This window comes from Eulemur rufifrons, chromosome 23 (genome assembly GCF_041146395.1).
Source record: "Eulemur rufifrons isolate Redbay chromosome 23, OSU_ERuf_1, whole genome shotgun sequence".
Lineage (NCBI taxonomy): Eukaryota > Metazoa > Chordata > Mammalia > Primates > Lemuridae > Eulemur > Eulemur rufifrons.
Window position 1 is genome coordinate 3,038,304 of NC_091005.1, and position 25,596 is coordinate 3,063,899.

Below are 25,596 nucleotides of genomic sequence, written 5' to 3' on the forward strand. Positions count from 1 at the left end.
AGCAGAAGGTTATTGGTGGAGTTTAATCATCCCCCGGAGCAGACTCTGTCGCCATTTGGACCGTGTAACAGATGCCCCCAAGGCTCCGTCCGCACCCCCTTGGGTCCCTTCGTGCCCTCCCCTCTCCAGTAGGTGGTGGGCTGCCCCTGGAATCGACAGCCCCTCCCCACAAGGGGCAGCCCTGACCCCTCACTGATGGTGCTGGACGCACTGTCAACACTGCGGCTCCCTCGCTGGCCCTGGTGGGACTCGCGCTGCCTCTAGGACGCCCGGAGGGCATGCACCAAAGGTACCCGCATGGGCCCTGCTCCCCGACCCTTGTCTGATGGCTTCTCCTCCTGTCCCACCTCCCCACTCCCCTGCTGCTCTGACCCAGGGAGCTCCCTGGTCATCGCTTTCAGCAAATCTCCCTCCCAGGTCTGCTTCGGAGGGACCAGGGACCGCACTGAAACAGGACAGGTGTGGCCCGGGTGCTCCTGGTTACAGAAGCAGAGCTGAGCTGACACCTCCTCCCACCCCATTAAACAGTGACAACGTGTTACAAGACGCTAGGGACTGAATGTCTCATTTTGCAGTCTTTATTGCTCTATAACCGCCTCCCACCCTCTGCTAACATTGGGGCTGGGCACATCCTATTCGAGATCGTCAGGTGGGCAGAACTGTGACTCACGCGTTAGCAGGCAAGTTCATTCCATTTCCCGATGGACAAGGTTATTCTGAGAACATCTGGGATGGGTGCGTGCCTCTCAGAGCCAGACTCGGGGGAAATCTATACAAAATGCCAAGATGCTGAACTGTCTTAGAAAGCGGCTTCAAACATGCTCACGTGGGCAGCAGCTTCTTTCTCGGTGAAAGATCGTGTGGAGCTGCGGGGTCTTGTCCATGGCGGTAAGACAGGGACCAGCGCTGTGAAGCGGCCCCCAGAGAGTCAGCAGCCAGGGGGCGCCGTGGGATTGAGAGCCGGGTGTCCTGTCTCTGAGCCGGATGTAGACCCTGGGCGCCAAGCCGTTTTCCCCGACTGTTTGCGCTCCCGCAAACCCGCTGAAAGGGAGGCAAAGACGGAATGAACAGGAGCCGCTGCAGGGGCAGAGCCCGGGGTCAGAAATCTACAACCCTCCTCCCCACGAACGCTAGAAAGAGGCCAGTTTCTGCTGAGATTAAATTCCTAACTCGCTGCCAAGCCTTTATGGGGTGTCATCGTGCGTGGTTCCTGACGCATTCTTCCCCAGCACTCCCGTCTACAGATGAGGAAACCGAGGCCTGGAGGAAGGAAGTCATCTGCTTAAGGTCCCACAGTGGTGTGTGAGAATTTAACCCAGGCTTGGCTGGCTCCAGCGCCCGCACTTCTAGCCCCATGGCAGACTGCCTCTGAAGGTCTCCTCGTGCCCCGGCCCCCGCCCAGGCCTGTGAGATGGTCACAGTCCAGGGACAGGTCCTGTCATCAGCAGGCAATAGCCATGCTGACATCAGTCCCCACGGGCTCTGGATTTCCCTGGGGGACTCAGCCCTGGATACTCTGGAACCTGAAGTCTGACATTTGCCTTTCAGGGGCACGGCAGGGGAGGGTCTCTTGCTTCTAAGGGCCTGGGACTGGGGGGTTTCTTTCAGGTTTAGGCGCTGAGACCCCACTGCACTTTGCATGCACCTGTGTCCGGCCTCTGGGGCACCTGAGGGCAGAGCCGGGGCCTTACCTGGGAGCCAGCCTCCCGGCCACTTCCTGTCCCCACCCGGGGCCTCCATCTGGCTCCCCCAGAACAACACCTGGCTTGCGGCAGACCCCCACGGCCTGCTGCCGAGCAACCCGGTAGCCGGCACCATGCCTATCAGAGAGCTGGCACCACACAGAGCTGTCTGACAGACGTGGGGACAGACAGGCAAGATGTCACGGGGTGTCGGAGACCTCAGGGCAAAGGAACAGACAGTTTTGACCTAGTCTAGTCTTGGGTTTAGGCCCAGAGGGCGCAGAGACACTTCCGCTTCTGGCCACACACAGGGTTCTGTGCGTACATTCCATTTGCAATGGCGGGAAGCCCTCACTTAGCCTCTTGAAAGGTTTTTGGAAACTGGGACTTTAAGCAAATTTAACTCTTGTTTATGCCAGTTAGCCTGTGGTAAAATTGGTTTTTTGATACAGTACAGTTGTTTCGCTTAAAGTCAGTCAAGAAATCAACATGTTAAGTGAGGACTTCCCGAGCAGGGGATTGAAAGATCCTACGGGCGGGGGGAGCCCTGCTCTCACCTCCCCCGGCCAGCGTGGTCTGAGAGCCGCCCGGGACGCCTGCCTGCGCTGTGCACCCATCCACCCACTCGTACGACCCCCACCTACCTGCCTGCCGTTGCTTTATTGAAAGTGCCTCTGTTGTCCCCTTCCAGGTTCTGCCACATTCTTTGAGTCACCCTCTGCAAAAAGACCACGCTCCGTCAGGGCAGGTGTGTCTATTCCTGCTCAAACGCCTCCCATGGCTCACCAGGGCCTGGCAGATTGAGTCCAGATGCCTCGGCCAGGCCTGTGACCTGGCCCTTTACTCCCCTCCCCCAAAAGAGGCCACTAAGTCACCACCTGCAGCAACTCCCCTCCCTTCCCAGAGCCCCCAAGCTGGTGTCACCGGCCCTGCCTATGTTTCTGGCCCCACCTCCTGTCGCCCTCCCCGGCTCAGGACACACCCCAGCTGCAGGGACAGCTGAGCTGCTTCCAACCTCAGGAGCGTCACGTCCCCATTCTGATGCCCACCCCTTCTCAGGCTCCAGGCTGAGCCTCCACGTCCCTCCTGAGGAAGCCTTTCCTGACAAGCTGGTCTAAAGTGTCCTCATAGTATCCGCTACGCGATGTCAGTAGGGCTTGTCACTACTCTCATGAAATAGCCACTTGGGCTTTACTCATGTTTGAATTTCCTGCTTGATGTTAGTTGCACAACAGCAGGGCCTGGTCACAAATGCAGCCCGACCTCCAGCACAGAGTGATGAGTACTGCTTGGGAAATGGGTGCTGGAACTCTTGACAGAGGCATGTTGGATGGATGGAATGGACGGAGGGGTATGTGGATGGATAAATGGATTGGTGGGTGGATGACGGATGGAAGGAAGGATGGACGGTGGGTAGATGGATGGATGGATGGTGGGTAGATGGATGGATGGAAGAGTGGTGGGTGGGCGGGTGGAGGATGGGTGGATGGATGGATGGTGAGTAGGTAGACGGATGAGTGGATGGATGGGTGGGTGGACAGACAGATGGATAAATAGAAAATTAGGTAGATGGATGAGTGGATGGATGGATAAATAGAAAATTAGGTAGATGGACCATTAGAGAGACGGTGGCAGAATGGGATCAGCCATGTTTTGCAGTTCCCCGAAGGCAAGCAGGAAGCCCTGAGCACGCGCAGCTGCGGTTCTGGTGTCTGGCAGGAGGCCCTGAGTATGCACAGCTGTGGTTCTGGTGTCCAGCAGGAGGCCCTGCCTGCCATGGGCCTGCCCTGCCGGCCATCACACAGCAGGGCTTCTACTTTACTGCCCAGTCCTAGCGCCACTTGGTCCCCTGTGTCTCAGCCCTGCACTTTTACTTTTCTTCTTCATCCAAGAAATGCTCATTGGCCTCTTTTGTGTTCTCTGCAAAGAAAGACGGTTTCGTGTCCTACCTGGATATTCTTTGTAAAACCTGTGTCTCAGGATCCGCCCATCTGGAAAACAAGGGAAGAACTTCCTTCAGGAGTTTAGAAGACCAAAACTGTCTTCACAATAACACTTACGGAATTGTTCGTGTTTTTCCCTCGCATTCTTTCACGAGTGTACGATGGAACTTTCCGGAGACTACGTGAAGTGTGATATCCCCCTCCCCAGGGGTGAATTGTGGAATGTAGAAGAAATCATAAAGAGATGTATTGGGTTCATATCCCTTTATAGGCAATTTTTGAAAAGTTCAGGATTCTCGAGACAGTTCTAATGTCTCATAATGGTATTTGCGATGATAATGAAGTTAAGTGGGTAACTGACTTTGTGTCTATGTCTTTCTTGAAACACTGCAGAGAAATAAATTCTCAAGCCAGAAAAGGCACAGTTTTGGCAGATCGTGCACCTCCCGGTACACTTTCAGCAAACGGTCTCGGTGGTCATCATCACTCTTGACAGAGGGTCTTGACCTCAGCTGTTAGAGATAAGAGATTCAGAAATGGGGACGTGGGCCCTTGGGTGGGTGGTCTCAGTTTGATGGAGCTCGTCTGTGACATGGGGAGCCTACAGCACCCCGAAGTCCCGGATTCGTGGCATGCCACACATTCTCACCACACTCCACGCCAAAACTCAGGCTGGAGTCTCTCCACCTTCCGCCCTGCATGGGGCACGACAGGGTTTTAGATACCACCAGGAGTCCTTGCTCTGCCGTCCTTTTCTTCCTGGGCAAATTATGCAAACTGAAGCACGCAATGCACTGATTTATTTATTGCCTCTGACTCCAAAGATGAGCACTCATTAAGTCAAATGAATAGTCCTGGCAGAAGTCCTGGGAAGTTTCTCAGGCGATGCAAATGCTGTGCAGCTTGAAATAGACACCAACACTCCTCGGCTTACAACAGGGTTATGCCCGATGAACTCTTACTGAGTTGAAAATATCTTAAGTCAAAGATGCATCAAATACACCCAACCTCCCAACACCAGAGCCTGGATGTTGGCCTCACCCACCTTAAATGTGCTCAGAATACTGACATTAGCCTACAGTTGGGCAAAATCATCTAACACAAAGCTTATTTTATAATGAAGTGGTGAATATCTCATGCAATTTGTTGAATATGGTACCGAGAGTGAAAAGCAGAATGGTTGAGTGTGTGCTCGAAATGTGGTTTCTGCTGAATGCGCAGCGCCTCTGCACCGGCATCGAGCAATCGCTACGCCAGAGTATGGACGGATATAAAATACCCAGTGTTCGCTGACCACCTGCTACTGACTGGCTCTGCTCTGAGGGCTGTGCACGTGTGATTTCAATTAATCCCCACCTCAGCACAAAGTAGTCCCATTTTATGGAGGAGGAAACTGAGGCCCAGAAATATGAAGAAACTGACCCCAAGGTCACCCAGCTGGGAGGTGCAGAGCTGAGAGAGTCATGTGCGGGCGTGGCGGGGAAAGGGCAGAGGACTCGAAGGAGGAGCCGGGTAGTGGGAAGATGGGAGCAGCTCTCGGCCAGGCTGGACGTGAGGGCTGTGCCCTGCGGCAGGGGCCAGGAGCCGGGACGGGGGTGCCCACACTCACCTGCTGGCCGGCGCTGCTTGACGCACTGCCCGCGGTTGGGGATGCCCTCAGCCATGTCGCCGGGGCTCAGGATGTGGCACTCATAGCCCGAGGGACACAGCAGCGGCTCTGCCCCATCCTCGGTGGTGCTGCACGCCTCTGCTGTGGGAGGGACACGCGGGGTCTCAGAGGGCAGACCCTGGGGAGGGTGCAGAGAATGCACCTCGCCCAGAGACGTCACCTCCCATCTGCACCCAGATTGCGGACTGCACCTGGGGTCTCACTCGGCGGCTTGCGTGGACACACGTGCGCACACACACACACCCCCACACACACCCACAAACACACACAGAGGCGGTCCAAAGTCACATGATCCCAAATATACTCTCACACGCACGGTGACCCACACAGACACATGTTCACCGACACACCCTGAAACACATACACACACCCACACCTACAGTCACACGTGCACACAGACGTTCACACACACAAATCCTGACACACACACACGGACACATACATCCCTGTTCATCTACACACACAAATCCTGTACACACCCACCCAGGCAGGCAGTCACATACATACACGTTCACGCACACACACACTCACAATACAGTCTCCCTCCTTTGCACACACACAGATACACAAGTTTTCAGCCACACGAACAGTGACAGGGTTGCCTGCACAGCTGCACACCCTAGTGGTCACAGCCGCACACACAGAGGGCTGCGGAGTCACACACAGCCACACATGAGCAAGTGCGCACGCTGGCACCCTGGCCCCTCTCCAGGACCGGCCCACATGCTCCTGTCAGCCTTCGCTCTCCTGCTGCGAGCGCCCCAGGGAGGCCTCACTTTCGGGGGCAGTGAGCCCCTCATCACAAGCTTAGGGATTTGAAAGCCAGCCCCAAGTGCCCTCCCTTTCAGTTCTCCACCCAGGAAGGGGGCTCCATTCCCAGGGAGACTCAAAACCCTTGTTCTGTTCTGGGTTTTGATTCTGGCCGAGCCCCCAGCTGGCGACCCCTCTGTGTTGGGTGGAGCGGGTCGAAGGGGGCTGAGTGTCTGGCTGCAGGGCCCTCGGGTGGGGGACACGCAGCCCATTGCTGCAGCTTCCTGGCAGCAGCTGAGAAGAAGGGTCATGGCTCTGATGTAGGGTCTGGGCCTCCCCCGTAAGTACCTTGCAACACCTCCTCGGGGCCGTCCAGGAGCCAGCCGTTGCCACCAAGCCATCGAGGCTTCGGCTGCACCAGCCAGTCTAGAACTAACGGAAAGCACGGTCAAATCGAGGCCCTCCTCAGGCATTGAGAAATTTCTCAGCACTGGGGCACAGGGGAGGCCCCATTTCATGACGGCACAGGGGGCTCCCCCTGGGATAAATGACTCTGGTTCCCCAGCACACCTTCGCACCTTCCTTCTAGTAACAGAGCCCGTGAGTGTGGGCTGGGCACTGGGCCACCAAGCTGGAGACTGCCCTTCCCAGCCTCCCTTGCAGCCAGGTGTGGCCAGGTAACCAGGCTCTGGCCGGGGGCACATGAGAGGGACTGATCATGCAACTTCCTGCTGTGCCCGTGAACTGGCGGCTGCTTGCTCCCCTCACAGTCTCCTCTCCTTTCCAGCAGGCTGGCAGCCACTTCCCCCACGTGGACAAGCAGCACTCAGACTGCAGAGCAAGAGGGAAGGAACCCGGGTCCCTAGAAGGCTTTGTGGAGCAGAGCCGTCTACCTACCTCTGTATTATCAACTGAGAGAGGAGTACGTGCCTCTCGGGTTGGGTCCCTGTGTTTGGGGTCTTAGCGTGGCCTGTTCTCCACCCAGCACATTCTGAACAGTAAGTGCTACTCACACAGCACCCTGGAAGCCCTGCAAAGGCAGGGGTTGAAAACTCAAATACCCCAGAGGCCAGGAAGGTGACATAAACGGGGAGCAAGCCATGGCAGGGTGGAGGGCCCTTCCTGCCTAAATGGGCCACCTGCTGGCTGGCTCCGGGCTGCTGCTCCCAACGTTCCCAGAGCTTCTGGTGTTTGGTTTTTTGTTTTTAAAAATATAAATCTTCTGGTTTTTAAGCGTTGACAACAAATTAAAAAACTTTAAGCATTATGGAGATAAAACAGTTCCAGAATCACATTTGCTTGTAACCCCTGCTTTAGTCTGACTCCCAAATATGACAAAAATAAAGATTAATAACATTTATGTTTAAAAAGATAATAGAAAAAGAATTATCTAGCACCTTCTAAAGTTGGGTAATTCTAGTTGGCAGGGGAGGGGCCTGGTAAAAACGCTGGTTAGCTTTTCCTTTAACAGAGCACCAGCTGATCGTAATGACATGCAAGCTGGACAGCACGGGGAGGAATCGCCGTCCGTAATTTCCCAGACGGGAACGACGTGAGGGCTCTGCAGCCCAGTTTCCAATCCTCTGGTTCCGCCTTCCTCTCCCACCACCTGGGACCACACGTCAGAAAAAGTTTTCAAAAAGAAAACATATTAACATTTACCATTTGTATTCTCTTTTGCATTGATCACAGGCTTCTGAGCACACATTTTTTGGAATAGTGAACCTTGGTCACAGCTTCCCGTCACTCTTGTTTGAAGACCCCTAAGGGCCTGGTGGCCCCAGGGTCTCAGCTGTCCACGTCCTTTCTGGAACTACCTGGGATCACCTCCCATAGAAAGCTCGGGGTCTGCTTTTCAGGGACCCAAACGACAGTGGCGGTGAAGTGTGGATGGTGCTGAGAACGGGGCCTGGTGTATTCCGAGTCACCTCACGTTAGACCAGCGGTTCTCAATCCGGAGTGATTTTGCCCCCCAGGGAATATTTGGGAAAGTCTAGGGACAGTTTTGGTTGTCACGACTTGGGGTGGGGGGGGGTGCTCCTGACAAGTAGTGGGTGGAGGCCAGGGATGTTGCTAAACATCCTGCAGTGTCCCCTCCCCCACCAACTAGAATTTTCCAACCCCAAATGTTAATGGTGCCAAGCGTGTGAAGCCTTGCATCAGATATTATTATCATTATTACTACTGACTAATGGTTTGATTGCTCTTCCTGCTGGCCAGTGAGCGAATGAATGATTCGGCGCTGACTCAGTACCTTTAATGTGCCCAGAGACTGCAGGAGGCGCTGGGATACAGCAGTGAACGGAACACACAAAACTCCCTGCCCTGCGTGGCTGAGCCTCGAGTGGGGAGAACCGGCAATGAACAAACAGTAAAACCCAATTTTCCAGATCACGCTACAGAGAGAAATGAAGCAGGATGGAGGGGCAGGGACGGCCGGAGCAGGCATTGCCATTTCTAGAGGAAAATCTTCCCTGAGAAAGTAGCCTCTGGGCAAAGGTCTAAAGGCAGTGAAGACGTGGCCTACATGGTATCTGGGGGAAGGATGTTCTGGGCAGTGCAGGACCCTGCACGTGGGCCCAGGTGCTGCAGCAGGGGTCCCACAGCCCTGCACTCAGGGCCTAGGGCAGTGGACACTTCTTTATGGTCAGACAACTGGATTGAAACCACATCTCTGCCTGCTGTGTGACCTTGGACAAGTGACTCAGCTTCTCTGAGCTTCAGTGTCTTTATCTATATAATAGATCTGATAGTAGTCTACCCCATGGAGCTGTGTGAGCACAGAATGAGGTGATGTATGGGAAGGCTATTGGGAATGCCATGTACAGTTGTATAGCTTGTGCATTGTTCAAAAGCACTTGGTCTAGGCAGCTAGTGAGTCTAGAACCCCTGTGCCAGGTTGCATTCCAGAGGAAGGGGCACACTTTTTGATTTGCCTTTATGTGCTCTTCCACCAGGAGGGGGCCCCATTTTGTCTTTGTTAGGAAGGCTGGGCAGGAGGCAGTCTGGCCTTGAGCACCGGCCCAGTCCCTGCACGGAGGCAGTATTCACTCAGTCCCAGACTGTTTTTATGAGCATTGCAAGACTAATTATGAGCATCATTAAGTGTGCTGAGTCCCTTGTCATCGCTGTGACCTCACTCCAAAGAACAAAGTGCGGTCATTCTTGCCTTCTCCAACTCTCTCAGCCTTGGGAGGAGAGGTTGGGGACACCTTCTATGAGCCACCCTCAGTAATTAAGGCCCATGGGAACCCGCAGCCTCCCAAGGGAAGGTGAAGTCCAAACAGACTGCTGTTATCTAAAGGCTCAGCCCTGCACAGAACTGCGGGTGTAGAAAACCTCGCTGCCCCCCAGTCCTACTGACTTAGGGGTATATTTTCCCTGCCCAGGAAACAGCTATCTGTCCATCCCAACCCCTATTTAGTGTCCCCCATGGGCTCCCCTCTCTCCCCACCCAAACCTTCTCTCCAAAAGGGACCCAAACCTCCTCCCTGCCAAAGATGAACCCTGAGGACTGTTTCTCCCCAGGAGAGCGGCATCGTGATTCCACAAACACTTGCGCCTCCCTGGAGAGCACTGGGCACTGAGCATTTCCACCTGCTCGGACTCTTCGTGAGCTGCATGTTTTCACTTCGGCCTGTTTTACAGGAGAGGAGACTAAAGGACGTGACAGTTGGCCAGGGGATTTGAACCCAAGACTGTGCTCCCCGCCGCCTACTCCCCATATCGGGGCCCTCTGCCATGCTGGGGCACACCTGTCCGGACTGCTAAGCACCCAGTCTCCATCGCACACACCCCCGGGGCTGGGCGTATCAGTGAAGCAGGCCTGGTGGGGTCAGTGGGAACCTAGAGGACCCTGTCCATCCAGGGGCACCCCAGGTTCCAGCCAATGGTGGCCCAGAGAATATGGTCCCATATTTTAAAGAAAGGCCCCAAATCTAGATTTTTTAAAGTGAGAAATCTCACTGCACCTCCATCCTCATACCAGGTGGCATTTTCCCCGGAACGGTGTCCCCTGGCGCGGAGGCTCCTCGGGGCAGTGGGGCGCCCCCACACGGGACGCTTGCTCGAGGAGCTGCCACCTGCCCCATTCCAGGAGCGCGAGAGAGGAAGTGACTCGCGCGCGCGCAGGTGGCCCAGCTTTAGTCCCAGCTGCTTTTCGGGCTCTCCTCCCACCCCCGGCGCTCGGTGGACCCTCGGTGCCCCTCCCGGGCCTACCTGGCGGGGGCGGCACGGCCTCCAGGCAGGCGTAGGCGCAGCCGTTGTAGCAGCAGCGCCGGTGGCGCGGGCACTCGGAGTCGGCCTGGCAGCGCGCGGCCTGGCAGGCGCCGGGGGGCAGCGTCCGCGGGGGCGGCGGGCAGCGGTCGGCGCGGGGCTGTCGCGGGCCGCCGGGCGCGCCCGCATCCTCGGCCTGCGGGAGAGGGAGGCGTCAGTCCGCGGGTGTCATCCGCCCCGGCGTGGTCGGAGCTGGGCACCGCGGCCAGGGCCCCGGCTTCTCTGAGCGCGGCCGCGGCCGCCAAGGGTGGCTCCAGGGTCGGAGGCTCCTGCGTTTCTCTTTACTACAGCCCCAGCCGGGAAGGCCAGAAGCCCGACAGTAAAAGGATAAATGAATCTTGGTCTGTTTGCTGGAGGACAGTTTGTGTATGTTAATTATCTACTGTGTGGCAAATATACATACGTTATGTATTTGTATACATGCATATAGATAGTGTGTATATATTAATATACACATATATTTTTATATATACAGTTTTTTTCTTTCTTCTTTCTTTTTTTTCAGAGACAGCGTCTCACTCTGTCCCCCAGACTGGAGTGCAGTGGTGTCATCATAGCTCACTGCAACCTCAAACTCCTGGCCTCAAGCAATCCTCCTGCCCCAGCCTCCCACAGCGCTGGGATTACATCGTGAGCTGCTGTGCCTTATTTGTTCATGTGGATTTCTTATAGCCCATATGTTTATCTAGAGTTTTTGGGAATTTACAAATCATACGTGGGGTGAATAAATATATGCAACGGCTTGGATAAATCTTCCAAACATAATACTAGGGGGGAAAAGCTCAAAAGGGAACACACAGCGTGATTCCACATGTATTTATAGTTCACAAACAGGCAAAGCTGATGTCTGGTGTGAGAACTCAGGCCCCGGTCACCTGGTCGTGGTGACAGGCCAGTCCCTGAGGGCTGGCCCTGCTCTGTTTCTGGATCTGGTGCTGGACACACAGTGTGTTTACTGTGGGAATTCATGGTGCCGGGCACTTCGGATGTGCGCACTTTGCTATTATGTTTCAATAAAAAGTTAAAATGTAAGACATAGCGCTGCACTTAGCATATAGGATACAGTGAGTGGACAATGACATAAGCGTGTCAGAGCTGAGGCTGACAGTGTAAGCCACCAGGCCACCCGCCTGGGGCCCTCTGCCCCAGCCCCCATCCCCGCCGGTAACGCGGTGCTGCTTCTGCACTTGAAATGGGCTGTGTGGTGGGCGGGTCACACACAGTCACACACACACACACACACACACACACACGTGCTGAGTTCGACATAGAAGAGACTCACTGGAAAATGCTTTACCTATTTACTCCCCAAGTCCTCCCCCAACATGTATGTATTTCGAAATCCTGCCTCCTCGTACTGCCCAAGCAGATCACGTGTGTCTGCAGACTTCAACAGCACGCAGCCGTTAGAACCTGACCTTAACGTGTCCACAAAAAATGAAGTAAGACGCAACGTGCTGATCACCGGGACGTGGTGGTTCGTGAGAAAACTGAGGGGCAGAACAGTGTGTACGCTCTGCACCTGCCTGTGGTTTTAAAAAATGTTTCATATATATATATATATATATATATATATATTTGTATAGGCCCAGAACATTCTTGGAAGGCTGCACAAGATGACACAAGAAAGCATTATGAAAGATTGCCTTGGGAGAGAAGAATTAGGTTCTAAAGCGGAGAGAGATCTCTTCTCATAGTATATTCTTTTGTGCTGGTTCAATATATATATATTTTTTTAGCATGTGCCCATTGCTTTTCCAATTTAAAGAAGACAATTATAAATTTTTTCAACTTTATAAGTACTTATAAAGAATTTTTAATGACTAATAAAACACTTATGATGTATTTGTGTGTGAAAAAAGCAAGATATAAAATGGTATACGTAGTCTGATCGAAAATCTATCTGTCCATCTCTCTACCTGTCTATCTCTCTGTCTATCTCTTTATCTATCTGCCTGTCTGTCTATCTATCTGTCTGTCTATCTATCTGTTTGTCTATCTATCTCTCTGTCTATCTGTCTGTCTGTCTATCTCTCTGTCTATCTGTCTGTCTGTCTATCTATCTGTCTATATTAAAGCAAAGGGGAAAAACAGTGGTGGGGCAGGAAGGAAATGCCCCAAGTAGTAATAACAATAGTTAGCACTCACTGGTAGGGTTATGTGATTTTTAAAAAATTCTTTATACTTTTTTGGTATTTTTTATTTTTTTCTACAATGAGAATAAATTTCTACAATTAGAATGATTAGCAAGAAAAAAATTAAACAAATGCACACAGCCACACACATACCCACACGAAAGGGAAATTAAAAACACTGCCCCGCTTTGTTGAGAGAACAGAGCTCACATTCTGCTATGTGCCGTCTCAGCAAATGCACACGCTTGCATGCCGGTATGCAAACATAAAAATCAAAAGCTCATCAATAAATCATATCAGAGTATGTGATTTTAAAACATGAATTGTGGCAAATACTTAGTATAAAATGCAAACCATAGTAGTCCTGTGATGTTTCCAGCATATTAACAGTTTGCTGAAGTGTAAATTCTATATAATGGTGCTCTACAGAATAAAAGAATAAAATTGAAGAAGACAAAAAACCCCCTCCCAACCACCTTAAGAATGGGTTTATTCACCCTAATTTATACATGATATTAATACAAGTGAGGCTCAAAACTGGGAAGTGTATCCCCAGGGACAAAGTTGGTGAGAGGCAAAGCTGATCTGAGTCCAGTCCTGGCCGACTCCAAAATCACGCTGCCAGCGTTCAACAGGGTGCCAGGACAATTTGCTGGGGAAATAATAGTTTTTCCAGTAAATGGTGCCAGCTGAACTGGATATCCACAGCAAAAGAATGAAGTCGTGCCTCTGCCTCACTCCATACAAAAAAAAAAACAACTCAAAATGGATGAAAAACCTAACTGAATAAACCTCTTAGAAGAAAACACAGGAGTCAATCTTCAGGACCCTAATGGTTCTTAGAAACGACACCCGAAAGTACAAGCAACAAAATTACAAGTAGATCAGTTGCATTTCATCAAAATTAAAAACTGTGCTTCAAAAGACACTATCAAAAAAAAATAATCAAAAGACAAATCAAGGAATGGGAGAAAATATTTGTCAATTACAATCTGCTAATGGACTTGCATATAGTACTATAAAGAACTCTTCCAATTCAATAATAAAAAGACAAATAACCCAATTAAAAGATGTACAAAGGATCTGAATAGAAGTTTTTCCAAAAAATATACCCCAATGGCCAAGAATTACATGAAAAGATGCTCAACGTCGTTAGCCATCAGGGAAATGCAAAGCAAAGCCACAATGCGATACAATGTCACACCCACTAGGATGGCTATAATTAAAAAGACAATACATGTTTGCAAGGGTATGAAGGATCGGAACTCATACACTCCTATTGGGAATGTAAAACAGCACAGCCGCTGCGGAAAAGAGTCTGGCAGTTCCTCCAGATATTAATTATAGAGTTACATGATCCAGCAATCCCACCCCTAAGAACAGAGAGAAAACATATGTCCACACAAAACGCTGCACACAAATGTTCACAGCAGCGTTATTCATGACAGCACCAAAGCGGAAACAACCCCATGTCCATCAACTGATGAATGAACGAAATGTGTCCCCTGCACACAATGCGGTGTGTTACTGAAGTTCTGACACAGGCTACCACATAGATGAGCCCTGAGAACACTACGCTAAGTGAAAGAAGCCAAAGCTAAAAGGCCACACGCCGTATGATTCCATGTAGGTGAAACGTCCAGAACAGGTAAATCCATAGGGACAGAAAGTGGATTAGTGGTTGCCAGGGGGTAGGGGGAGGCGACTGTTAATGGGGATGGGGTTTCTTTTTGGGGTGGTGAAAATGCTCTAAAACTATTTACAGTGACGGGTGCACAATTCTGAGTAAACTGAAGGCACACATGTTAAATGGGTGAACCGTATGGTATGTGAATTATACCTCAATGAAGCTGTTATTGAGAAACACCACGCTGCCTCCTCCTTGAATCCTTCCACAACCCTCACCCCCACTGGGTGTGGCCTCCCTGCTCCAGAGGGGTCCTGAAACTGTTCTACTGGATGGGGATGGTGGACGGGTGGGAGTCCCTTCCTCCCCGTGTGCCACCCTGACCTCACCCCCGCAGGACCTCTCCCAGGCGATACGTGTTGAGCTGGGCGGCGTGGCCTTGTCACGCTGGGGTGTGTGCCCGGAGCAGCCCAAGGAAGACACTTCGATAGGAGAAGATGCTAAAGCCAAGCCCCAAGGAGCCGTTGAGAGCAAAGTAGTCTCTGTGCAGAGTGAGGACATATGGTCCAAGCTCTGGCTCCATCTAGATTTGAACACACAGAACTACTGATGCATCTTTGACTGCAGTGCGGACGCCATTATCTCCAGGCCGTGCCCTCTGCCCTTTCCTCTGGGTCTGCAGGTGAACCCTTCTCGGAGACTCAAATCAACCCTCACGTCTGGGATGTGTTTCCTCAACCCGAGCCCTTCCTGGCCAGGACGGGAGCCCACACCCTTCTCCCCACTGCATGTCCCACAACCCCAACTGCTCTAGCTCTTGTCACCCTAGATCACAGCTGTCTGTATAAACCGCTCATCCCGTGAGTGGTGGGCAGCCCCCCGAGTGAGGGCACAGAGTCTTCTGTATCTCTCTGCACCCTCGTGTAGCTGCCTGAGTAAAGGTCCCCAAAGACACCAGCTCCCACGCCCCGGAATCTGTAAACGTGCAAGAAAAAAAGCGTCTTAAGGTGTGGTTAAGTTAAAGATCTTGACACAGGGAGATTATCCTGGATTATCCAGGTGGGCGATAAATCCCGTCACAAGTGTCTGGGGAAGGGGGGCAGAGGGAGATCACACACACGTACACACACACGCACACACACACACACGCACACACACACACAGGAGGCCACGTGGAGAGGGAGCAGAGCTAGGAGTGACGCGCCCACAAGCCACGCAATGGCAAACATCACCGGCAGCCCCCGGAGCCGAGAGAGATGGGGAAGGTCGTCCCTGGAGCCTCCAGAGGGAGGGCAGCTCTCCTGACACCTGGATCTTAGTCCAGTGACACTGATGCCGAACTTTGGGCCTCCAGAACTGTGAGAGAATCCATTTCTGTTGGTTTAAGCCCCCAGTTTGTGGTCATGTGTTATGGCAGCCCCGGGAAACTTGGTATCTGGCACTCTAAATGCCTGTGAAAGAATGCCACCCCGGGCCACGGCGCCACCACCACCTCCCGGCCTCCCTCCCTGCACACTCCACCCACTGTCCAAACTGCAGGCCCAAGGTCACTTCTGTGCTCCAAGCCCTCAGTGGCTCCACAGCACCCATGTGACAGCGTCCCAGCTCCCCTGCTTGACCTCCGAGGCCCATGCCCACCCCAGCCTCATCACCCGACCCTCCTCGCCGCTGTCTTTCCTCCTCCTGGCGCCCTCCAAGCACCTTCCTCTCTGCAAACCTTTCCTCTAGCGTGCTTGTCGTGCCATCGTGGCAGCGTGCAACCCGCTGGGCCCTGCAGCTGGTGTGCTGGGTTCAAATCCTCGCTCTGGGGGTTTAAGTCCAGCTCTGCCACTCACGTGCTGCGTGACCCTGGGCAAGCCCTGGTTTCTCCATGTGGGGGCGATACTAGCACCTCACTCCTGGGGCTCTAGTGGGGACTGAATGTGTTAAGACATGCACAGCACCCTGGACGGTGTCTACGCCCAGGACGGCATCCACACTGTGTCACCGACTGTTACTTGCACGTGCTGTTCCTCTGCCTGGAAGACTCTTCCCAGCCCCTCACCTGGCCAAATCCTCTGTAGTCCTCTGCTTGAATAGCCTCCCTAAGGTGGCCGTGCCAGACTAGCTGGCGGTGTGGGGTGTCTCTGGCAGAGCTCTCCTGCATTTTTAGCCCCTTCCACACACACACTGAGGGCAGAGGCGTGTCATTTCATGGCCTGGCACGGCGGGTACCGGGTGAGTATCTGAGTCCTCCCTGCATGGCTGTCGCTGTAGCTGCAAACTCCATGCGCTGCCGCCAGTGCCCAGTAGGGGGCGTCGGGTCACCGAGAACAGACCCTGACAGGCGCCCCGAGAATTGCTGGCGTCACCCAGACCCTAGACCTGGGGCGTTCAGCTGCCTCCCAGGGAGCCTGAGGGTCTGACACAGGGGCATGGGGTGGGGGCAGAAAGCAGCGATGGCCAAGCGGGGAGGGGGAAGGCCAGGAGGCAGGGCCTTGTCCCCATGCCTGCCTCACCCGGAGAATCACCTTCCTCTCTTCTACGTATTGGTCATGAAATTTGTGAAAACTGAAAATGAACACTAAACCAACAACCAGTAGATAAAGGAACGACGGCTTAAGGAGGTCGGTGGTCTTCCCCAAAGGGGAGACCAGAGCATGGGTCAGTCTTTGTGTCACCCCTTCTCCGCCGATCTCTCATTTCTGTACTGTCACCAATAACTTCCAAGCTGCGAGCAGGGGGCAAGATCCCACGCCACTAGCGCTCAGTTCATCTGCTCCAGAATTAACTAAATTGGGCCCGGGTCGGGGCCTGCCATTGTTAATCCTAATCCAAGGCGACAGCTGCCCCTGCCGCCCTGGGAGGGTGATCAGGAATGCACCGCGTCGTCTGAAGGGGACGGTGTATTTTTCCGCCTCGCCTGTTTTTACGCCAAGCCTCATTTGTGAAATTTAATGGAACCTGCAGATCAGAAGCAAAACACTTTTCACCCACCTCCAACGCCGCCCAGTCCCGTGACCCCCTCAGTGGCAGCCCCAGACGGGAGGGGCTGCAGAGATCAATTCTAGATGTGCCCCCGTTCTCTGGGGAAAACTCAAATGTCATTTCTCAGAATTTGGAGAGAACAGAGAGATAAGCGCCTTAGAAGTCAAATCTCCCGAGTTATTCACTGTGTGGCCGAAACAACAGATGGTCGTGGGTGATAAAGAACTGATTTCACCTACGGGCCCAGATTAAAGGATTAAATGTTTTGAAAAATATTTCATGTCACGCAAGGTGACGTGCAAGGAGGGTTCTAAACAAAGGATGTTTCCCGGAGTTCTGAGAAAGAGCTGACTTTTACTCAAAGAGGTAAATAGATCACCCTCCAATTTCTTCCTGGCCCCCATGGGTTAAGGGGGGGCCAAAGTCCTCTGCCCAGAGGTCAGACCAGAACTGGCCCCCGACCTGTCCACTCCTCTGACCTCTCTCTGTCCACCCCCCACCACCAACCCGCTCACTTGGGCAGCTGCCCCATCCCACCCCAAGGCCTTGGCACCAGCCGCTCCCCACCTACCAACCCACCGGCGATCTCTGCCTGCTCCCGGGCCCCCTTCCTCCGGGGCTCCACTCACATCAGCCCTCCCGAGCCCCCTCCCTGCCTTACGGAGCTTCAAATGCCCGAGGCCCTTGGGTGTAGTGTGTATTTACACTCTCATTGGTTTGCTGTTTTTCTCCCCCTACGACGTGTCCTCCTAGGGGCAGAGACTTGGTTTTGTTCTCACCTGTGTCCCTGGCTCCTAGAACAGTGCCTGGAACATAGCAGGTACTCAACAATATTCTTTGTGGTTGAACGAAAGCTGTGACGATGACAATGATGCAGATGACGACGGTGGTGATGGGCAACCCTTGCTGGCGTTTTGCAGGGCACCCTTCCAAGTGCTCAGCACAGAGTCACGGACTGATCTTCACCTCGTCCCCTCAGTCTGGGGTCCCCTCCCTCTCTCAAACCCCGGCTCCCACCCCCTATGGAGCAGCCCCAGCTCAGGGCACAGTCATGTAACTGCAGCCCCCCAGGGACACATCCTGGAAAGAACTCGCCCTGGCCCCGGCTCTGCAGCCACAGCCGGCACCCCGTCCCACTCAGCCACTCAGCTGGAAATAGGAACGGCACGTTGGCACGTTAAGTCCCTCTGAGCCGTGAGGCTGCGCGCCCCAGACTGACAGCGTCCTTCATGAACACCACAGAGCAGCCCATGATTTCCACCTTTAATTTTCATTCCTGCTGGGGGATCGTATAGTAAGTATATTTCAAAATAACGACCAAACATAAATTCACGGTGCAATTCGGGCAAGAACTTTCCAGTTTTGCATGAGTTCCTCGGATAAAAAAGATTCCCTTAAGGTTTCCAACCTGGTGGCTATGTCTTTCCTCCTCAGGGAGGGAGTTTCGGAGGCCTCTCTAGACGAGCACAGACGTGCAAGGCCACAGCGCCGACGTCCTCAGGAAGCAGGTTAAGCCAGGCCTGGGCTCCTTCAGCGGGAGGCCCGCTTCAGCCGGTCCAAGTCCGGACTCGACCTAAGAAAACAGCCTGGATGTCCTACCAAAGGGGGCTGGGTAAATAAATAACAGAAATCCGTACCTCGGAACATCACACAGGCCTTTGAAAAGAGGATACGGACCTACCGTATTAACACACTCACCACGTATTCTTAAGTGACAGTGCAAGATGTAAAATAAAATGGTGTATAAATAAGCCAGACACTTGTATGTCCCATTTCTATGACATGTCCAGCACAGCGAGTCCATAGAGACAGAGAGCAGTTCCGTGGTTGCCGAGGCCGGAGGGAGGAGGGGGCGGAGAGAGACTGCTAATGGGGCTGAGGTTTCCTTTAGGGGTGATGGGAATGTTCTGGAACTAGAGAGTTACGATGGCTACACAACTCTGTGAATATACTAAAAACCACTGAATTGTACACTTTAAAAGGATGAATTTTATGTGACTTTCATCTCAGTAAAAAAAATTTTAAACAGTATGAATAAAATACCGCTAAGAAAAAAAATGTGTTCTGTGTTTAGCCGCTTCATGAAACAGTCCAGACACACACTCGCCCCACCAAAATGTTAACAGAGCTTACATGTTGGAGGAAGAATTTAGATCATTTCTACGTATTTGTAACTTTATGTATTGTCTGAATCTTTTTTTACAGTAAACAAACTATTTGAATAATCAGGAGAAAAAATTTTGAAACTGTTTCCATTTAGGGAAAAAGAATCCAATCTCCAAAGCTGCCCCCAAATTACCCACGCCCCTCCCTCGGCACTCCCCACCCTCTTCATCCTGCCTGCAAGAGCTTTACCCTTCTTTGGAATGTTCCAGTGACTTAAGGGCCCGACCAATAAAAATGCACCCCGGGACTGGTTTGCTTGGTGGAGGAAGAAAGCCAATTTTCCTCTAAGTATTACTTGCTCTTCCTCTGGAATTTAGACGTCAAAGATCTAAAAATATGTCTCTCCCTGGAACAGAGGGCGTGGAGTTCAGCGAGTCGACGAGTGCCATTTCCGGATGCCCGGGGCGCGGCGCTGTGCGCTGGGGGCAGAATTTGGTGCAAGGTTGATGAGATTTCCTCAAGGGATACTCAGGAGACCAGAGTCTCACAAGACTGCAGACTCCGCCAGCCCCTTCAGTCAATGCTGGGGTCCATCAGTGCACCTGCGAGTCCTCTAGAATCTTCCATTCCTTCTGTTCTGTGCCGGAAGGTTTTAACATAATGTATTCATTCATTGAATAGCAAATGCGTAATTCCCAGGCCTGCTGCGTTTCAGGAGCTGGGTTGGATAGGGGGACTGCGGTGGAACAAGAAGACATTGTCCTTGTCCTCATGTGCCTCAGTTCCGGGACAAGGGACAGATGCGGCACAAAACGTCATGCGGATAAAGTGAAATCACTGCTTTTTGGGGGTGGGGTCATCTGCAAAAGTAGTCAGCGGAAAACTCAACCCATCAGACTAATGCTCATAATAATGCAGGAAAAGCCAGGACGTCAGGAAAGCCCTCAAGGGAGATCTCAACGGGGAGTTGGGGCGAGGCCCTTGGGGGAGGTCAGCGCCAAGCCGAGATGACACATGACGGGGAGCTGGCGCTGTGAGCGGGAATTTGCTGAGTCCACCACTCTAGGGACACAGAGGGGCACGTCACTCATTCCCCCAGCTTGCAGGGACTCCACGTGCCATCCCAGAGTTCCTAAGAGGGACCTCAGGTTCCTGACGCATTTAAAAAAATTATTGTGATAAAATATATACAACACGCAATCTTCCATTTTAATCATTTTAAGTGCACAATTCAGGGGCAGTAATTAGATTTGCGATGCGGCGTGACCATCACCACCATCTATTTCCGGGGCTTTTCCATCAGCCCAGGCAGACACTGTACTCACTGAGCAGCGGCTCCCCACCCCCCTCGGCCCCCGGCAGCCTCGCGTGTGCTTCCTGTCCTTGTGGATGTGCCTGTTCTGGACAGAGTGTCACACGCCATGTGGCCTTCGTGACCGGCTTCCTTCACTAAGCACCCTGTCTCTGAGGTCCCCCCATGTTGCAGCGCGTGTTGGAGCTTCACCTCCTTTCTGGCTGGATGATATTCCATGGGGTGGACAGACCACGCCTCCCTGATGTGTGCCTCAGCCACCTGGGGGCCGCCACCACGCGTGGCAGCAGCCGGTGGGCAGCACTGCTGGGAGCACCCTGCCCCCACCCCCAGGCTGTAACCACACAGGGACCCGGATGCCTCTTCCCTCGCTCATTCCCGCCCGGCATTTCGGGACTGCGACCTCAGATGAGGAAGGCCAGGCCCAGGGAGGAGACAGTGGTTTGCCCAAGGTCACCCCAAGTCGTGCTATTCGTTTACTTTTCATTCCTTCCTCCCACCCGTCCATGCCGGGCTCTGGGGTGGACACCAGGTGTGCCAAACCTGTGTATAGAGCAGCTGCTCACTGTCTGTTCCCTCTGGCATGACACGGCCCCTCTCCCCAGCACCCAGGCGGACCCAGGGCCTTGCCAGGGCCGTGAGCATTCCAGAGCCCACTGAGCGCCCCTCCCCCCTCAGATGGAGGCAGCTTAGTGGTTCTGACGATGGAGCCCTGCAGGGCTGTGATCACACCTTTCCAGGAGCAGAGAGAGCCCCCAGGACTCTGCTGATATAGTGATGGCCTCACCCCTCCCTGGCCAGAAGGGCAGGGGGGAGTCACTCTCTGCTGTGGCCTCAATTTCCCTATCTGTGAAATGTCTACCAGTCAGGGTTGCCGGCTGTGAGCAACAGAAGTGACGACCTTCGTTTGCAGAAACACGTGCCTTAGTTCCTGGGGGGGGCTGCAACCAGTGCCACGCGTGGGTGGTTTGAAACGACAGAGACTTATTCTCTCACTGTTCTGGAAGCCAGAAGTCTAAGATCAAGGTGTTGGCAGGGTTGGTTCTTTTTTTGGAGGCTCTAAGGGGAAAATCATGCCTCTCCCAGCTCATGGTGGTTGCTGGTGGTGCTTGGTGTCCTTGGCTTGTAGATGCGTCACTCCAGTCCCTGCCTCTGCTGCACAAGGCCTCTCTCCATGTGTCTCTGTCTCTGTGTCTCATCTCCTCTACTTACAAGGTCGCCAATCAGATTAAGGACCCACCCTACTCCAGCATGACCTCATCTTAATTAACTAATTATATTCATACCTGTAATGAACCTATTTCCAAATAAGGTCACATTCGTAAGTACGAGATGTTAGGACTTGGACATCTCTCTTCTGGGGATGTAATTCAACCCAGGACAGAGAACCAAGACTAGATTTGAGTAGAGATGGTCCATTTGGGAGGGGATCCCCCAAGCTCCTGAGGTGGGTGGGAAGCGAGGCAGGAAAGGGAAGGAGCCGGTTCCGGGGGTGCTGATGCGGAGGTGACTGCCAGGGCGCAGGAGCGCGAACCCAGGGGACCTCGGGGAAAGTGCAGAGCTCTCTTCACACGTGTCCGGCTCCAGCTCCTTCTGCTCCTACAGGAGCTACCTCCCCGCACCTCGGCCTGTCCTGCCTGCGGCCAGGCCGGGCATGCTCCAGCGCCAGGGAAAGCCGGCAGGAGCAGGTTCTTACAGCGAGAGGGGGAAGGTGTCGGAATTAGGAAACGAGAGCAGAGCTCCAGGTCACCTGCCTCTCCCACCCCTGGTGTCCTAGCGAAGAGTAAAAGCTGAGGTTGGAAGGCTCTCAGCAGCTCACACAAACAACGGGGCGAAGGAGACCCAGGCTGGGGAAACTGAGGAACACTGAGCTGGGGGCCGCTGCTGGCTCCTACAGGGCATCAGTGCTCATTGCCATAGGGGTGCCTCCAGGCAGAGCAGGTGCCAAGGGGCACCCCCTCCGGCAGGAGGCACTGCACAGAGGCCCCTGCGCCTGGCTGCTGCAGCCCCTCACAGCTCCTGGGCAGGGCGGGCACCTCTGGGCAGGGAGCAAACTGAACAGCCATTTCCAGCTGCTCCGGATGGGCCCTCAGGGGCAACGCAGCCCTGCAGCCTCAAGGACAGCAGGGACCGTCCTGCTCTGTCCATGGCTGCTCGGTACCCAGGCGGGCGCGGTGGCTGCATTGGGCCCCACCTGGCGGATTTGCTGAGAGGACCCCAAGAGCTAACGCGTGGCAAAGGCCTGGCTTGACGCAGAGTAAACGCTCAGCAAAGAACTGTCCTCATGAGTGTCATCGAATGCCAGAAAAGAGCCCAAAACACCACCAGCTCCAGAGAACTGACTCCGAGCTCCCCAGAAATGTTTTTGGACTATTTACAAACACTCTGTTTCCATTTTCTTGGCCTCATAAATATTTGGTTCTAGTATTTTTTAAACATATATCTGTATAGGGAATGAAGTTCTGTGCCAGGCACGGAGCGCCGTGGTCCATTCACTGGACCCTGCTGAGCCCCGTGCTGTGGATGAGGAAACTGAGGCTCAGAGAGGAGAAGGGGTGACTGAGGGTCACCAAGCTGGAGGACAGCAGACCTGGGACTTCTTATTAGAAGCCTCGCATAAGGGCGCCCATGAGAACGTGCAGCCAGCGAGTCCTCTCTGGCCCTGCCTGGGTGCTTGGACGGTGAAACATAAACAGCGCTCAGGAAATTAACCAGCCCCCCTCGGACCGAGAGACCAAGCCCCTAAACAAAAGTCCCTGCCCCGGGCTGGGATTTGGGGAAGGTGGGAGCGGAGGAGGCTGGGGCAGGATGTGGGCAGCCAGTGCCACTCAGGGGAGAGCCACCAGCTCTCCCTGTGTAGCCCTGGCCAATTTCCAAGGCGTAAACACTCCCGCTATGACTGATTTCAGCCTAGCAACGTGACGCCGCTGAAGGAGGCGTCGGAAAAGATGCTCACAGATGCAACAGACAGGAAAAACCTCAAGAGCAGAGAGAATGGCAGAATGCAGCAAAATAATGGAGAGTGATGCATTTCCAATAAGGAGTATTTCCTCCCTTTCTTTTTAATATACATGATTTAATCTGGAATCATGGCTGTGTTTAACAAAATCGGACGTCTTTTCTCCTCCTAATTCCTAATCCTTCTTCCAGCTCTGGGCACCACCACCAGGAAGCCTTCGGTGACTATGTCACCTCACGTGAGCTCTCCCTTTTCCAAACTCATTTCACTTTACTACTCTTTTCACTGCCCTGTGGCCTCCTGTCTCTTCCCATAGGCACCTGCCCAACCTGGAGAGTGTGAGTCCTAGATCAGCCTGAATATAGTTTCAGCCACAGCACCATACCTGGGGCCATTAAACATCCCCTTCTCCTTCACCTCCATCTGCCAAACTCCTATTCATCCTTTGAAGCCCTAGGTCCAATGTCTCCAACCTTGAAAAGCCTCTCTGAGGCTCCTGGGGCAGAGCTGCATGTGCATCCGTCTGTGCTGCCACTGTGTTTGCTGCTAGCTCACCCACAAGCAGGTACTGGGTTCTGACTTAATGGCAGGCACCCCGAACACTGCACTAAGTGAAACAGAATCCAGCCCTACCCCGAGGAACCTACGTTCCCCCCCACCCCGGGAGGCAAGCACCAACCAATGTCACCATTATGTGATTAACAGCCACCAAGCTGCACTGATCACTTGCTAGGTGCTAAGCACTCTATGCATGTTGAGTCGTTTAAACCCCAAGCAGACGATGAGAGCACTGTATTCTCAAACCCTCAGTGTCCAGATATCCTGGCTCACTCCGTCCCTGCGGATCTGTGCTCCCTGGGTGATTAGGGGGAACCTAAAATTAAACCCTCCCCCATGCCCTTTCTCTCTCCTGGTCCCCTTCCTGTTGTCTTTCTCTCCTGGCCACTGGAGGACTGAACATGCTTGTCTTCCTTTGATCTCTCCTTTACTCTCTGCTGCCGGCTGTCCCCTGAGTCCCCCAGGCAGAGAGCCGATGTCTGCATCCCCACAGCCTAGGACAGTGCCTGGTAAGCGGTGGCAATCCAGAACACATTTGCTGAATGGAATACATCACTCTGGCTTTTGCAGATAAGATTGTTGGTGCTCAGAGATGTCAAACAACTTGCCTGAAGCCACACAGCTGGTGAGCCTGGATTCAAACCCAGACACCTGGCTCCAGGGCATGTGCTTCTCACCACGCACTATGCCTCACCTTCCCTTTGCTCTCCCACCACTTGTCACCAGACTGCCTCTGCCACTCCACGACCACCCTCAAGGGCAGGAGCTGGTGTCTCCTTCATCTTGTGCCTGCAGGACCCCCCACGGCACCTTCCCCATAGCTGCTTTTGCTAAATGTTTGTGGAATGAATAAATAACCGCACGTGTGTATAACTACACTTCATCAACATTCAGCTATTGATGGTGGAGACTTAAGTCCTTGGACTCTTAAATAAGGTGCTGTCTTCAGGGGAAAGTGTACTTTGGCAGCAAGTCAGAAGCAGGGCACGACTGTCCGGCAGACTCACTTCTGCCTCTGCGCTCACAGGCAGGAGCCCAAGGGCAGCGAGTCCCGCCTGCCCACCCCACGGGTCTCACACACCCGGGTAAAGACGCCCACCCAGCCACGTTTGGGGGAGGAGGGTGCAGCGCCTGGGGCTGGCTTCTCTCTGCGAGGCTGCCTTCACCCACGGAGCCACCTCGGCCTCCCCACCCGGGCACTTACGCGGGATTTCTCGGCCAGCCTCGCGGGCAGGGCCCGTTTCCAGACATTCTTGGCAGAACTGGCTTCGAGGAGAAGGAGCAGAAAGCTCAGAGCCCAGACGACCTTCCTTCCGCGGCTGCCCATCCCGAGGCTGGTGGGAGGCATTTCCTCCCTGGGGAGGGACCTTGCGGACACTCAGAGCCGGCCCCGGGCTGCGTGGGGCGTGGACGCGGGAGCAGACGTGTGCGCGGTCTGCCGGGCTTTCTTAGTTCCACCCAGCTGGGTCCCTCAGATCATGTGTCCGCGCCCGGCACATGCCCCCTCCTCGGTGGTGGCTGGCCTGCCAGGTTATTTTTAGCTTGCCCTATAACATCTGGCCCCAGAGGCTTCCACCAGGGCGTTGGCGGCCCAGCCAGCACCGCAGGAGGAG

At 53.6% G+C, this 25,596-nt stretch overlaps 1 protein-coding gene across 1 annotated transcript; it reads right to left on the reverse strand.

Moving 5' to 3' along the window:
• Positions 1–562: 562 nt before the first annotated feature.
• On the reverse strand, positions 563–25,425 carry WFDC1 (WAP four-disulfide core domain 1). The gene is made up of 7 exons (XM_069456472.1): positions 25,188–25,425; positions 10,263–10,455; positions 6,393–6,476; positions 5,235–5,375; positions 3,632–3,673; positions 2,327–2,400; positions 563–1,041 (listed from the first exon to the last, which is right to left on the reverse strand). The coding sequence occupies exons 1-6, from the start codon at positions 25,329–25,331 to the stop codon at positions 2,342–2,344; spliced, it is 663 nt and encodes a 220-aa protein (XP_069312573.1). The 5' UTR covers positions 25,332–25,425; the 3' UTR covers positions 563–1,041; positions 2,327–2,341.
• Between the last annotated feature and the right edge of the window lie 171 nt (positions 25,426–25,596).

Bases quoted from the DNA above. Each gene is read 5' to 3' on its own strand.
- WFDC1 (XM_069456472.1), bottom strand. From the start codon at position 25,331: ATGCCTCCCACCAGCCTCGGGATGGGCAGCCGCGGAAGGAAGGTCGTC. The intron at 3,674-5,234 runs GTGAGTGTGGGC...CTTGTTTTCCAG, and splicing joins CAAGCAGCGCCGGCCAGCAG to ATGGGCGGATCCTGAGACAC. The intron at 2,401-3,631 runs GTAGGACACGAA...GTCTTTTTGCAG, and splicing joins GTTTTACAAAGAATATCCAG to AGGGTGACTCAAAGAATGTG.